General features: G+C 39.5%; 1 protein-coding gene across 1 annotated transcript; it reads left to right on the forward strand.

Annotated features, from left to right (window-relative positions):
* Positions 1 to 11,798: 11,798 nt before the first annotated feature.
* Positions 11,799 to 14,983, forward strand: LOC121509430 (natterin-3-like). Its single transcript, XM_041786805.1, has 3 exons — positions 11,799 to 11,860; positions 12,685 to 12,778; positions 13,754 to 14,983. The coding sequence occupies exons 2-3, from the start codon at positions 12,685 to 12,687 to the stop codon at positions 14,836 to 14,838; spliced, it is 1,179 nt and encodes a 392-aa protein (XP_041642739.1). The 5' UTR covers positions 11,799 to 11,860; the 3' UTR covers positions 14,839 to 14,983.
* The last annotated feature ends 572 nt before the right edge of the window (positions 14,984 to 15,555 follow it).

Genomic DNA, 15,555 nt, shown 5'->3' on the forward strand with positions numbered 1-15,555 from the left:
ACACGTACATGTACTGCAAAACAAACAAAATTAGGTTGACCACAGAGTTTTTCTATTTGTTTAATGGTGAATATTTAAACTGACAATATTGATCAATCTGCAGGTTGTGCACTCAGGAACTGACCAAACTTAGAAATGTTGTCTAAGCACTCAGAAGCAATGGGGTATCATTAAATACATGGAGAATTAGGGGTAATTTGGCATTGGTTTGCTTTAAGGTTCCATCCTCTTATCCAAATATGATCACACATGGCCCCAAAACAAAGGCTGAGACTGTGATGGGAAAAAAAAATCTCTAGATCTCAGGACATCCATATTGATGTCCAGACACCAAATAATCCTCAGTGTTAGTTCATGCAGGACAGGGAGGCCATACATCCATCTGTGATCAGCTGATGGCCAGCTGGTCCCACTCATCAGCTCCCAGCTCCAACAGCCAATCACAGCTCTTTCTCCCAGCACAGTGGTGTATTTGAATATAACGTACCTCTCACTAATCCCTGCTTGCATAAATGCTGATGCACCACGCTGCTACTGCTGCTGCTGCTGCCAAAGCTGAACCTCCTCCACCCCAGCCTCCTCTTTTAAAGCATGGAGCTGTTGCACTCTTGTATTCAGATTCATGCTACTATCCATTAATTGATTTTGAATGAATTTCATTGTATTTAACATGCATTGTTATAAATGTGTCTATCCATATGGGGTTTCTAGCTATGCCCTCCCTGAAAGTCAAAGCATGCTGACTAACCCAGGGAGCATCTTTAGAGCAGAGCCTTCTCCACCAAGTAAAACTGTAGATCCATTTGCAATAAAATGGTTCAATATAGTCTGAGGAGAGTGTTCCTTAATGAACCAAATATTTATGCAGTTTAGTTCTTTCTCACCCTGTCATTTGCTGTGGTGAGCACCAGAGCGTTTGGCACCAGGATAGCAGTTTTGGTCTTCTTGATGTGAGTGATGGACATCACTGGAATGGCGATCTGAGAAAGACGGATAACATAATATGAGATGAATCGGGTACAGCGCTGTGAAAAAAGTATTGGCTCCCTTCCTGATTTCTTATTTTTCTGCATATTTGTTCCATTTGAATGTTTTAGAAGATCATACAAACTTTATTAGGTCCTGAGCACTGACCTTGGTGCATGGCCACCTGTTTAAGGTCATGCCACAGCATCTCAATCAGGTTTAAGTCCAGACTTTGACTAGACCACTCCAGAACTTTCATATAGTATTTAGTCCATTCAGAGGTGGACTTGGTGTGTTTGGGATCATGGTCCTGCTCCATAACCTGAGTGTGCTTTAGCTTGAGGTCATGAACTGATGGACGGACATTCTCCTTCAGGATTTTCTGCTAAAGAGTAGAATTCATGATTCTAGTGGTCCAGGTCCTGGTCCAGACCATCACACTACCACCACCATGTTGGTCTGATGTTCTTTTGATGAAATTCTGTGTTAGTTTTATTCCAGATGGAACAGGACGTACACCTTCCAGAAAGTTCTTCTTCTATCTGGTCAGTCCACAGAATATTTTCCCAGAAGTCTTGGGGATCATCAGGATGTTTTTAGTCAAATGTAAGCACTGGTTTTGGCCTTGGAACTCTCCCATGATGCCGTTGTTACCTAGTCTCTTTCTGATTGTTGAATCATGAACTCTGACCTTGACTGAGATTCAGCAGGTCTAGCAGTAATCAGGTCTGGGTGTGGCTCATGAAAATGACAAACATGAATGTCTTCCTATATCTGTGCTCTGCTCTTTCACCCCTACTGTGAGTACATTTCAATACTTTAGGCTTAAACTCAGATCAAACCTGCTGCAGGGGCACCTCACTGAGTTCATAAAGGAGAGACAGCAGGAAAGTTTAACACAAAACAAGAGCAAAGTGACAGTTTGTAGTTCAGTGAGGTTCTTGTTTGAGTGTCTGAAATGAAACCAGGAAACTAGAAAGTCAGAGCACTCAGTGATAAATCCCCAGAGGGAGAAATCTTTGAATTCTTGGACAAAGACGTTGACACAGACATTCACAGACTAGTAGGAGTCGCGTGTCCCTGCCGACGTTACCTTTGTGTCTTTGCCGAACACTTTGGAGTGGAAGCAGATCCAGTGGTCAGAGACGAACATGCGTCCCTGATAGAGGATGTCTTTCTGTAGAGCACACGTGTAACCTGACAGGACAGTAAACAGCATCAGATTACTGAGGGGAACCTGACATAAGTGATGAATGAGTGGAAAAAGACAGAAACGTGACATTATTCAATCTTAAAACAACACAAACAGCAAAATATTCTTCAAGTCCAGCTTTATTTTGTCTTGATTGGATGCACTCAAAGTCTGCTGCAGTACAATCATTATATTCAGTTCTTTTTTTTAACCAAAAGTTCATCGATTAGTTTTTTTAATTCTTTACATCTTTAACCCTTAAGGCCGGTGTTCTACCATATTTTGCTTCCTTGTCAGATTTTGCTACCTATCGACTAGCCCTATAGACTACCCTAACCCCAACCCTTCCGGGTGTGACACAGATGGCTTAGGGTGCATACGCGCACATGCAAACAACCACAAAGTAGCAATTTTTGATGGGTAGCAAAATATAGCAGAACACTGTCTCAGACTACACGATTTTTTTTTGGTCATTCACGATGGCACCATGTCAGACTATGCGACCAAAATCTTGTCCCGTCTTGGCCAACAGCTTGGCCACACTACAAGAAAGGTGCGTTCCGCTCGCTGTATGCTGACATCACCACCATCTCCACGACTGAGTGAGAGTTCATAGGTTGTCAGGGGGCGGGCCATAGAGTGTCAACCACTCTGCAACAGAAGCGCTCTGTGTGATTGTAGTGGTCTGTTCCTCAAAAAAGGAAAATAAGGAGCAATTATGGATTGTATTATGGATAATAAGTATGGATGTATCAAGAGGAGGACAACATGGACTGGCTCTCCTTCAGATAGAATTTAAGGTATGCATGTGATAACGAGAAAAAAAAATCACATTAGTTTTAGGAAATAAAAGGGGATAAAAGTGGTAAATCTTGTAAATGATTCACATCGTTGATGTCAGGTCAGGGTGTCAAACTAGACGACGATGTACGAAAAATTCTGACATGCTAGTCTTGTTGAATCGTGGTCGTGGGGCGTCGTGGATGCGCCGTTAATTATGTCACACTACAAGACCGCTATTTGTTCCCGATGCTCGAAATCGGGCCCGAGTTTGACAACGAGCTGCAACGTCGCAGTCAGGCTTACATCTGGCTGAATTCGTGTAGTCTGAGCCGGCCTTTAGGGATTGGTTTTTTATTCGTCACACTCAAGCAGCTAAGCCCAAGAAATGTACTTTTCATACGGTAGCAGTAAAAATATGATCCATTAATATTTTATTCTACTATTATTGAGCTAAGTTTTTCATCTACAACTTCACCTAATTATTGATATCAAATACTCATTCATTTTTTTTATATTTTAACCCTTTGAATGCTAGTTTTTCATCATGATGCCACCATGTTTTTCAATGAAAAAAACAAACACGAAAATGATTGGGTTTTTTTTTCAAAGGCTGGGATGTGCAATGCATAGCAACAACACTGATCACATCCTTTCTATTTTTTTGCGCAGTGTCAAATACTGACTCTCAAGCTGCTAAGTGCAAAAAATATGCTTTTCATACTGTAGCTATAAAAATATACTATACAGTAATATTTTATATTACTGTCACTGTGCTATGTTTCATCTACAACTGATCTAATTTTAACATTAAATATTCATTAATTTTCAAAGATTTTAATTCTTTGAATGCCACTTTTTCATCATGATGCCACAATGTTTTTAAATGAATAAAACAAAGAGAAAAATGAATTATTATCAAAAAAAAAAAAAAAATACATGAAATATATATATTTTTTGTGAATTATTACAGCCTGGGATGTGGCAATGATTGGCAACAATATTGATTTTATGCTTTTTAATTTTTTGTGCAATGTCAAATACTGACTCTCAAGCTGCTAAGTCCAAAAATTATGTGTTTCATACAGTAGCTATAAAAAAATAAATAGATAAAATAAATAAATAAAATTGAGATTTTTAAGATTAATTATCAGGTTTAAAAAGTCATCCATTTACAACAATAAAACAAGAGCTTTTTTATATTAAAAGTTGTAAATGTATGTGAACCAAAACTTAGAATTTTTCAGATTAAAAGACAAAAAGACAAATATCCAACAACTGTTTACAGTTTTATTTCTTATAAATGGTTGACATTTCACTATTCTAAACTTACAATTTCAAAGACTTGGAATGTTTGAGTTTCTAATGTCATGAGTTTTTCTTAAAAATTTCGGACTTTTTAAACCCTGAAATTCTGCGTTTGCCTTCTTATAAATTTACAGCTGTATATTCTCAAAAAATTCAAATTTTTCCCCCAAAATTTTAAGATTTTTATCATAATTTAAAGGATTTTTTTCTCTTTTTCATCTTTAGATTGGCTGTCATACATTTTATTTCTAATCATAATTTTTTAGAAATATTCACACACACATATATAAGATCTTCAGCACCATTTTGGAACCTACATCCTATCTTTAAGACAGAGCCTTTGTGATCACCATGGTAACCACACATCTTCCAGTTCTGCTATTACCTGTGGTGTACCGCAAGGTTCTATTTTAGGTCCACTTTTATTCTCTGTTTATGTGCTTCCTTTAGGTTTTATCATAAAATGTCAGAATTTTTCTTTTAATTTTTATGCTGATGACACACAGATGTACCTCCTGCTGAGACCTGGTGACTTTATTAGCTTAGCTGCTGTTTTTAACTGTCTCAAAGATATTAAATGTTGGATGGCCCAAAATTTTTAGCAATTAAACGACTCAAAATCAGAAGTAATTTTATTCAACTACCCAAACTCACAAATCCCTCAGATCCAAAGTTCTCACGGTCCACTGTCCTCAAACGTCACCACCACAGCCAGAAATTTAGGAGTAATCTTTGATGCAAACCTCACTTTCCTGATTCATTCACATCAGAACAATCTCAAAAATTAAACAAATCCTGCCCTCGCTGATCGGGAAAAAAATCACACACGCTCTGATATTCTCCCGACTGGACTACTGTAACTCCCTCCTCTCTGGCATCACCAAAAAAATCCCTTTCTTGCCTCCAACTGGTCCAAAACACAGCAGTTTAGGCTTTTAACTGGCTTTAACAGATGACACCACATCACCCCTATCCTCGCTTCTCTCCACTGGCTTCCTGTCCCTTTTTAGGATTGGTTTTAAGATTTTAGTGATCACTTTTAAAGCTCTTAAGGGTCTAGCACAGGGTTATATTACTGAGTTGCTTTTATGTGACGCCACCTTCAACTTATTGTTATAATCACTCTTTTACTCATTTTGCTGTTCTTACTCCTTTTATCCTTGACTTTTGCTTACATTGCCATCTTAATATCCTCTGTTTTCAATATTACCTGTAACTTCTCTGTTATCTTCTTATTTTTGATTTATTGCTATTGATGTGTTGCCGTCTACCTATATGTGTGTATACAGTTTTACTTTCATATCATATCATACTGTCCTTTCCTGGATATTTTCATATTTTAGTATTTAAACTGCCTTCAAGGTCATCTATGTCATTCCCATTCCTTTCCATTTTGCTAATTCCATAGACTCGTTTCAGTTCGTTTTGATTTTCTGTTTATCAGGACTCTCTGTTTGGTTTAATGCTAATTGTTTATTTTGTTAATCCCTGAGTTCTTGATATTGCTATGTTGGTTAAAGCACTTAAACATCTGTTTTTAAATGTGCAACATAAAGTTATTATAGTTATTATAGTTATTATTATTATTATTATTATTATTATTATTAACCCTTTGGCCATCATCAGTAGATTAACACTTTATACTGAGATTGTAGGGATTTTTTTTCTTGGTTACACTGAAGCCTAAACTCAGTGGCGTGCACAGACTTTTTCAAGGGCAGGGGCGAAAAGAATAAAAGCGCATATACAGCACATTCTCGCCACTGAAGAGGGCACTAAGTTTGGCGTGTTTTCGAGGGCACTTTAGACGTGTTTCTATGTTCTACAAATGGCACATTATATAGCCTTAAAACAAACTAACTAAACAGACTACTCAAGAACTGTGGAGATTCAACGTTGGACTGTGAAGAACACACAGAAATAAATAAATTAATCCCTAGGGGGTCTGGGGGTCTTCCCCCAGAACATTTTCAATGAAGTAGATGCCATTTCCTGTATTCTAGTGCATTTTAACACCATATTAGCACCAGATAATCCAAACTGGTTCTGTGAGATATAGTTCTGGATCAATATAGATCAAAAAAGGGCCCAACATAAAAGTCATTGCAACAGTTTTTCATAGTATTCCTTTGGTCCTAATGGTCTTCTGGAGTTTAGTGTGTTTTCTTCACCCAAGAGAGCAGTTTAGTGTGTTTTGCCAACCGGGAGGGCACTTCAGCACACGTTCTTACCACCAAAGAGGGCAGTTTAGTGTGTTGGCCGATGAGGAGGGTATTTAAACATGCCTTTTTGCCACCCAAGTGGGCAGTTTATCATGTTTTAACCAGCCAAGGGGGCAGTTTAGTGTGTCTTGCCAACCAGCAGGGCACTTTAGCACGGATTTTGCCTCCCAAGAGGGCACTCTAAAAAAATAAACACTTTCGACATTAGAACCCAACAAAAGCTTGGCCCAATTTTTTGCTCTAAAATGAGGTTAGTGTTAGAAAAGATGCCATATATCAATAAATCACGATGGGAGTGGGCCCACTGACTGAGTTTTTCAGGAGTCCGAACTTCTGTGGGTGGGTCTGTTGTCAGGTGATAAAAGGTGAAAAGTTGGAGAATAAAATGCTAAGTACTATAGCACCACATAGTGGTCAATGATAGCCCCGACTGTCCTAAGCTCTTTTTGCCCTCCTTGAGAGTCCATTGACTGAAAGCAATGAATCTGACCTTATAAACAGGTGTTTTCAAATGCTCAATATCTGAGTATACACTGATTAAATGCAACGATTCTACACCTGTTCTTGTGCTCCACCATTCAAAGTGTCCTGCAGTATGGGGGCCCAGTCTGGTTCTGTGGCCTTACGGTCTAGCTGAAAGCAAGGATTCTTAGGCTGCTGAATATCTGTTCAGAATTGGTGGGGCAGAGTGTAGAGAACTGTTTTCTTAGCAGCTGCTCTGAGCAAACCCTCAGACTAGCTGACAAGATCACAAAGGACCCCTCTCATGTCCTCCACGAGGAGTTTCAGCTTTTGCCATCAGGGAGACATTTTTGGGTGCCAAACTGTAAGAAAAATAAGTACAAGCTCTCTTTTATTCCTCACTCCATTTCTTTATTGAACAAACAGTAAAGTGGAGGTGGGTCAGCTCCACATACACACCCCTGACACTGACTTAGGACATTCTTATGTATTTAGACACAATTTATATTCGGACTGTTGTTGGATAGTTGGACTTTTTTTTTTTTAAGCTGTTTTATGATGTTTTTAATGATATGCTCTTATTTTTGAGTGTGATGTGATTGTACTGTGTTGATGGATGAGCTGGTGATGCAAAACAAATTTCCGAGCAATCGGACAAAAAAGTATTATCTCTTATTATCTTATCTTATCCTAATTAACCAGCAGCCATAACACTCCAAATATTAATGTTAATTTTGACCTTAATCTCATCTAAACCTGATGTGAGCCTCTCGATCTTTGAGTTTGTGTCCGTTTGGACCTGAGTGAGTAGGGAGTGACTGAAGGTCTTTGACCTGCAGACAGAGCGATTAGTACAGATAGATAAGACTGATATCACTTTATACCACAGCCAGGAGGACCGTCTGTCTACTGTTCATCTGAGTCACTTTGTACTCTTTTATATAACGCTGCAGGTCAACAGGTGAGATTAACGTAAATGATATGGAGCAGGGGCCTGAATCCACCCACCAATGAATGGGGGCGTGGCCTGTTCAGTCCAAATACTCTATAGCAGTGGCTCTCAAATGGTGTGTCAGGGAACACTAGTGTGCCTTGGAACCTGTACAACCATATGTTATTACTGTGACTTTATGGCAAGTATCCTACTGTACCCAGGCCTGCCCACAGATCTGGCTGGAAAAAACCCAGAGAATGGGCCCTCCCCAGTTGTGATTTATTGATGAAATCAGTGTATGTAAGTTGGATCTGTAGCATTGGTGCTAGCATCCTGGATGTTACATAATGTGGAGCTGAAAAGCATGGCAAGCTAATTTTGGGTTGCTTGGATTGGTTCTTTTGACATCTTAAACCATTTTGCTGCTTTTTTTTGTTTGTTTGTTTGTTTTTGTTTTTTTTTTTGTTTTTTTGCATTTTTGCCACTTCATTTTACCATTTTTGACCCATTTTTGCCACTTTTTTTGGGAATGTTTTGCCACATTTAACCAATTTTTGCAACCTTTTTGCCACTTTTCTGCCAATTGTGCTATTGTTTGGCCATTTTTTACTCCTTCTTGATAACTTATAACCTCTTTTTACCACCTTAATTCAATTGTAACCATTATTTTTTGGCAATTTTCTGCTACTTGTGGTCTATTCTGCCACCTTTTTGACACTTTCAACCCATTTATTTCACCTTTTTGCCATTTTACATCCACTATTGCCTTTGTTTGACCACTTTTTTGCCCAATTTTACCCTTTTTTTTTTAAATCACTTTTAACCCATTTTATCACCTTTTAAAAACATTTAAGCCTTTTAGACCACTTGTAACTTATTTTTGCTACTATTTTAACACTTTCATTAAGTTTTTGCCAATTTTAACCCCTTGTTTGGCCACTTTTTTTTTTATTTTTTTTATTTTACCAATTTTCACCCATTTCTGATTTTGTTTTGCCACTTATTGCCCCAGAAAGCTCTCCCCTTTATCTCCCCTTATGTGCCACCTTGACTGTAACATTATTTAAAAAGTCTATTTTGTATCAATTTAAATATGGTGTGCCTTGAGATTTTGGCTTAACCTTAGGTGTGCCTTGGGGGAACAAAGTTTGAAAAACACTGCTCTATAGTAATAATAATGTAATACTCTCTATAGCGTTTAGTCTTTATAAATCCACTTCTCAGTCCCTTTGAATCCACATCTTTCAGTAGGAGGCTGCATTTTTTCCCTTGGATTGTATGGCCTGCCTTACTCTGCCTCTCATTGGCTGATATCCTTTATTGCCTTTGTCTATTGGCTGAGTAAGTACAGGTCAGGTCAGGCCTGGCCTCCTGATGTCCATCCTCCAGGCCTGTGCCCCATCTCTCCAGGTTTCCTCCCAGCTGACCCATCCATGCCGTCGCCCTTGGCATCTGGACCAAAACCACTGGGTCCTGGGTGTCTGGGGCTGGATCAGGCCTGGGGAAGCATGCCTGGTGCAGCTGACCCTTCCCACCTCCCACTCTCCTGAGCATGTCAGCATTAGACACACGGTCTAACGATGATACCTAAAGATTCGCCAAAGAAGAGATGTCACAAAGGAGTCCAGCCAGCACCCCTAGCTATCAGTCAATGTCTAGGCCTCACAAGAGTATAAGGACCAGGACTGAAGACTCTGACCTTCTTCCACATGCCTGAATACTGGAAACACCATAATGTCTTGTTGAGTGAACCCATAAGCCCACTCCAAGTCTGTGGTTGATCTCAGCCTTTTGGTCCAGGAGATGTGACTTCTCAAACGTTCCAGTCTCCTCGCTCAGCACACCTGATCATTCACTTTACAGCAGAAGTTATTTAGTACCTGATGTGTTTGTCTGCTGGGCTCTACTGCAGTTTATAGATATTGTTGCTCAGTGAATTAAGACACTCTGATTTACAAACCACAAATAAGTTAAAAACTTTCATATTTCTTCATTCAAACACCATACTTGTACTAATTTATCTCAAACAGAAATACAAGTAAATGGTAGTATTTTAAATGTTGATTTATAGTAGTGCCGTTAATTGATTTAAAAAATTAATCAAGTTAATCACATGCCTATGCTGTGATTAATCATAATTAATCACAGCATTTATTTAGTTTGAGTATTTGTTTTAGATTTTTAAAGGTTCTGATTCTCAAGGGTTTATTTTCATTATTTTAACTGACTTTGAAAGTGCTTTTTACTAAAAAAAAAAAAGTGTTTTTTTGTTTTTTTGTTTTGTTTTTTTTACCTCCGCCAAGGAGGTCATGTGATTGGGTGTGTTTGTTCGTTTTTTATCAAGATAACTCAAAAAGTTATGGACGGATTTCGACGAAATTTTCAGGAAATGTCAGAAATGGCATAAGGAAGAACTGATTAGATTTTGGGACTGATCTGGATCACTGTCTGGATTCAGAATTTTTGAAAGGATTCTGTACTATTGGGAGACAGGGCTAATGGCGGAGGTCTGTGCTGTTACCACTTTACACCAGGAGATGGCGGACATGAGTAACTTCGATCCCAGCATTTTTGGGTGTGTTTCTATTCAAAGTTTTGGAGTTTATAGAGTTTGACAGATGCACGCCCGGTCGAGGAGACGAATCGGAGCGCAACAGAGAGAAAGACAGCGAATTGTAGTGAGAATACTCACAATGCTGGGAGGAACAGAGGAATATTCACCCTCTGCCATGACTTCCAGTTGTCCAGTGAGACCATGAGACCACCTGTTGGCACCAGCAGGCAATGCTTCCACCATGACAGTCCACCCGTAGCCAGTGCCTTGCCTCACCGTGTTTCCACCCCACCGGGGAGGGAGTAATCGGCGAATGCCGTGGTGGGCGGCACATGGGGACAGATCCAGGAATTTTTATAAAGGATTCTCACTGTTGGGAGATAGGGCTGATGGCGGAGGTCTGCGCTCTCAGAGTGCTTTTCTAGTTATCATTATTATTATTATCTATAAATTAAAATTTAAAATTCTACCATATACTTGTATTTCTTGTTTGAGATAATTAGTACAAGTATGGTGTTTGCAGGCTCGGTAGCTTCCAGCTCGTCTCTAACAGAAGATTGGCGCCTAAAAGCCGCAGACAGACAAGTGTGCAGTCAATTTAGAGCTAATTCACTGTCTTGTTTCATTTCTGCTGTCATGCAGCTGCTTCATGTTTTCTCTCAGAAATGTCTGTGAACTTGAGTTCATTACAGACTTCAGTTATCCCGTGTGAATGCACCAAACTCTGACATCAGGGGTAATTCGCTAATCATCACTAGTCCCATTCAAACATTACTGTAGACTAAATCTGAACTCAGTGAAGGAAAGAGAGGACAGACATCAGATGTTAGTTTTTAGACACAGACATGGACATCACAAAGACCACTTCACTGTCACATCATGTCTCTGGATATTTCAGTGTTTTAATTTTTTGGTCAAAAATGTTGAATTTTTAAGAAATGTTTGATTAAATGTCGTACATGTACAAGCAATGTCAGACACTGATGCCAACAAACAGAAACACATCCAAACCCATCAGTTCCTCTTCTTCTTTTTTCTTATTTAATATTTGATATATTTGATGACATACTGTATTGATACACTGAGACTGACTGGCGACCAGTCCAGGGTGCACCCTGCCTCTTGCCCAATGACAGCTGGGATAGGCTCCAGCACCCCCGTGACCCCCAATGGGATGCGCTGTGTAGAAAATGGATGCATGGATGTACTGACACAGGGGATCATCATATTCTATCTGATGATAAACTGCTGGGCAGGGAGGAGCGTTTCACTGAGCTATGGTCAAGAATATCTGGTAAAAAACAAACAATATAATTTACGAGAAATGTGAACCACGTCAATTCCAGTCAAAGCTGTTAGATTAATGATTGACTGTGACAAAGCTGACAGTATTTAAAGCTGGAGGAGAACCGAGGAGGATCAAACCGTCCTGGACTGCAAAGGTAAGCTCTTTTTAATCTGATATCAAATATAAATATGTCTAAAATGTTATTTTGAAGATAATTGTGAAGCTGTAGCTGGACATAACTAAAGTACTTTGTGTTAAACCCTCTGAAAGTGAGCTGAAGTATTAGAGGAGCAGTAGTAGTTTAGATTTATTTTGTATTTGCTACAAAATGTGGGACACCTTTAAATAAATCAGCTCCTGGAAAAGTTTACTGATTTCTAAGCCTTAAGTCTGTCATGCTCTAATTTTATTTCATTCAGTACAGACGTAAACGTATCCATCTATGTGGAGGTTTCAGGTCATGCCTCCTTATAAAGCCAGAGCATGCTGCTGATGAACCCAGGGCGCATCTTTAGAGCAGAGCCTTCACCACGTACCACTGTAGATCCATTTTGCATTGAAATATATTTTATAAAAGATAAGTGGCATTAAAATATGTCAGGAATCACCCAGTTTGGGTGTTTTAAGAAATAAATTCCTTTGTCCTTAATCATTTGAAATTTCTCGTCAAATCAGAGAATTCAGCCTTTGTCTCTTCTACTGAGAAACCTTACAGTCCTTTCATTTATGGTCTTTTGCCATGCAAAATATGATGTTATTTACTCCCAGTTCAGGTCTTAAAAAGCCTTAAAAGTCTTACATTTGACTTTAAGTTTACTTATGTTGACATGATGAATAAACCTGAAACACATCAGTAACGTCATTTAAGCGTCCCATCTGGAGGGTGACTTCACAGTAACATGGCCACCATGGATTCAAACTTCTGATACCTTTCCTGATTCCATGGTTTAACATAAATGTCTGCTCTCTGTGTTGTAGATGAAGCTGTCTGTGTTTTTGCTGGTCGCCCTGCTGGCTCTGTGTTCAGCTGCTCAGCAGGACACTGAGAAGCAGAACCCAACGACTGAAGAAGGTAAACAGAAACTCATCAACTAATCTGACTTATCTCCTCCAATCCTGCAGTCAACGAGTTATTAAAACAGGAGTGATATGGTCACCTTCCTAAAATAATGGCCTAAGTCATATTTTCAAGTTTTTCAGGAGACAGAAAAACTGAATCAAATAACGAGTATGTGATATTTCATACTGGTGCATTCTGTTCTCTCTGCAATCATGGATTCCTGCTGTCTACAGCTGAGAGGAAGAAGAGCTACACATGCATTTAGATCATTGTGTTTTAATGGATTTACCCACAGAGGAGAAATATCATGGGTTTTGAATGTCTGATGAAAACTAAGTTCCATCTTGTCTTGGGAAAATGGTGTAAAATTAAACGCATGCATTCATTTCTTTCTGTAATAAGGTTCATTATTTTGGCCTGACTCTTTGATTGATTGTGTATATCCCATTAAGGGTCCAAACTGCCAAATAAATTATTAGATAAATCTGAGAGCTTGAAAACTTTCAAAAATTTGGGTCACGGTTTCTCTTAAGCAGGTGGTGGGTCCTGTTGTCTGACTAGTGAGAACTGCTAGTCAACATGGTTCATTGGTTGGTTATTGGTTTAATATTTGTTTTGCTGAGTTGGTTATTTGCTGAGTTGGTTGGAAAGTTTGTTGTTTGTGTAGTTGGTTGGTTAGATAGTTGATTTTTGTAACTACATGGCTGGTTGATTGGTCAATCTAGTGTTGAGTTAATGGTTTATTGGCTGGTTGTTATTTGATACACAGCATTTCCAGTTCAATGTCAGTTAGTCTGCTTGTTTTTTATTCAGAGAGGACATATATAACTTCTAGAGAAGATAGTTTTTTTGGATCATTCTTCCAGTTGCCCCAACAGTTCATACCTTACCCCAGTGCTGTTTTTTTATGTACTTAGTGTTGCTTTTGTAATTTGTACTTCTGTAAAGAATTTTTAACCAATGTCTTTTTTATCCTCTCCTATGCAGATTTCCACCTGAACCCTGCTCTAGGGAACATAATCCCTAAAATCAAAGTGAAGAGATCTCTGCCGGCCCCTCCAGCTCACATGAGGAAGAGAATCCGTAGATCTTCCACCCCTGTTTATGGATCCACTCTGGAATGGCAGACCTCATATGGATCTGTCCCCTCTGGTGCTGTTAATATCTACCACAGTGGAGCCAGTCGCTACGATTATGTCTGCAAATATGGGTGCTCTTCAGGTTTTTTCAACCCTAGTTTGGGGTCTTATTGCCACTATCCCTATGGCGATAAAGAGCATAGAGGCTACCCGTTTGAAATCCTGGTGAACAGAGACAACTTTGAGATACTGGAATGGAGGTCTGGTTCTTGGGGTAGCGTGCCAGCAAATTCAGTCAAGACCTGCGCTGGAGATGATGTTTATGTTGGAAAAAACTGGCGCGGTCTTGGGAAAGTGCATGTCAGACATGAGGCCCTTTTCGTCTCCTGGGGGGGTAAGGAGCATTGGTACAAGGAATACGACGTTCTAACCATAAACAAAGATTTTGGCACAGAGCGCATGCACAATGTTGTATACGACACTTCAAACGCTAAAATCAAAGAGCATCCTCCTGAGGCGTTTCGCCAGTCAGCCGTCATCAATAATGCGTGCAGCTCGGTTGAAAAGACAGTTCAACTTTCACGTACATTTGAGGAGGAGAAAAGATGGGATTCCAGCACTTCCCTTACAGTTGGGATCAGTAGCACTATTACAGCCGGAATCCCCGAAGTCGCATCTTTTAGTGTCACACTCAGTGCCGAGACAACCTCAACCCTGTCCAGTGGATCCACTGTGACAAAGTCAACCTCTCATTCTGTCTCTATCAAGCAAGATGTTCCCCCAAACCACTCCTGCAGCGTCAGCATGGTGGGACGCAAGTATGAGGCAGAGATCCCCTTCACAGCGACCCTCACCCGCACGTACAACGATGGACTGACCACATCGGCATCCATCAGCGGGACCTTCACTGGTACCAATGTTGGAGGGATCCACGCTGTTGTGGATCGCTGTGAATCTCTGCCGAACGCTGATCCTTGCCCTAATGGCCAATGAGAGAAGCTTTTAAAGGTCATAGATGAAGCAGAATGCTTAAACTGCATGAGATTATTGATTAAATGAAAATATATTCTAGCATCTAATCATTTTCTTTTTCTTTTTTGATTATCATTGTATCAGAAATAAACTTCATGAAGTTCAATCCAAGTCAGTTTTACTGATGAATATTTACATAAATCTAAATCTGTGATAAACCACTCTACACGTCCCTGTGAGGACTGAAAATCCTCTGTGCTGTTGGACATCATGTCTTTGAAAATTGAGATAACATTTAGTCATGCTTCTTGCTCTCAATGATTGTTGAGATTCCCCGATTGATGAGCTGATTTAGTGCTTCATGGTTTTATTTCATGTAAACCAATCTTTTCAATCTTTAATCACTTTGATTTGTTCAGTAGAATAGAAATAAAGCATCTCAAAATGAAATCCTTGTATCAGGAGCAGGTGGCCTAGTGGTTGAAGGCGCTCCCCGTGTACGCGGGCGGCCCAGGTTCAAATCTGGCCTGAGGCCCTTTACAGCATGCCTCTCCCCCACTCTTGACCCTGTTTCTGACTCTATCTACTGTCCTCCTCTATCAAGTAAATGCCCAAAAATAAATCTTAAAAAAAAGAAATCCTTGTATGTGTGGGTATTACTGCTGTTTGATTGAGTTGCAATTTCAGTAACACAAAAAACCCCACGACAATTAAAGCTGACCACCGACTATGCCACAT

Source organism: Cheilinus undulatus, linkage group 5 (assembly GCF_018320785.1).
Source record: "Cheilinus undulatus linkage group 5, ASM1832078v1, whole genome shotgun sequence".
NCBI lineage: Eukaryota > Metazoa > Chordata > Actinopteri > Labriformes > Labridae > Cheilinus > Cheilinus undulatus.

Bases quoted from the DNA above. Each gene is read 5' to 3' on its own strand.
- LOC121509430 (XM_041786805.1), top strand. From the start codon at position 12,685: ATGAAGCTGTCTGTGTTTTTGCTGGTCGCCCTGCTGGCTCTGTGTTCA. The intron at 12,779-13,753 runs GTAAACAGAAAC...TCTCCTATGCAG, and splicing joins GAACCCAACGACTGAAGAAG to ATTTCCACCTGAACCCTGCT.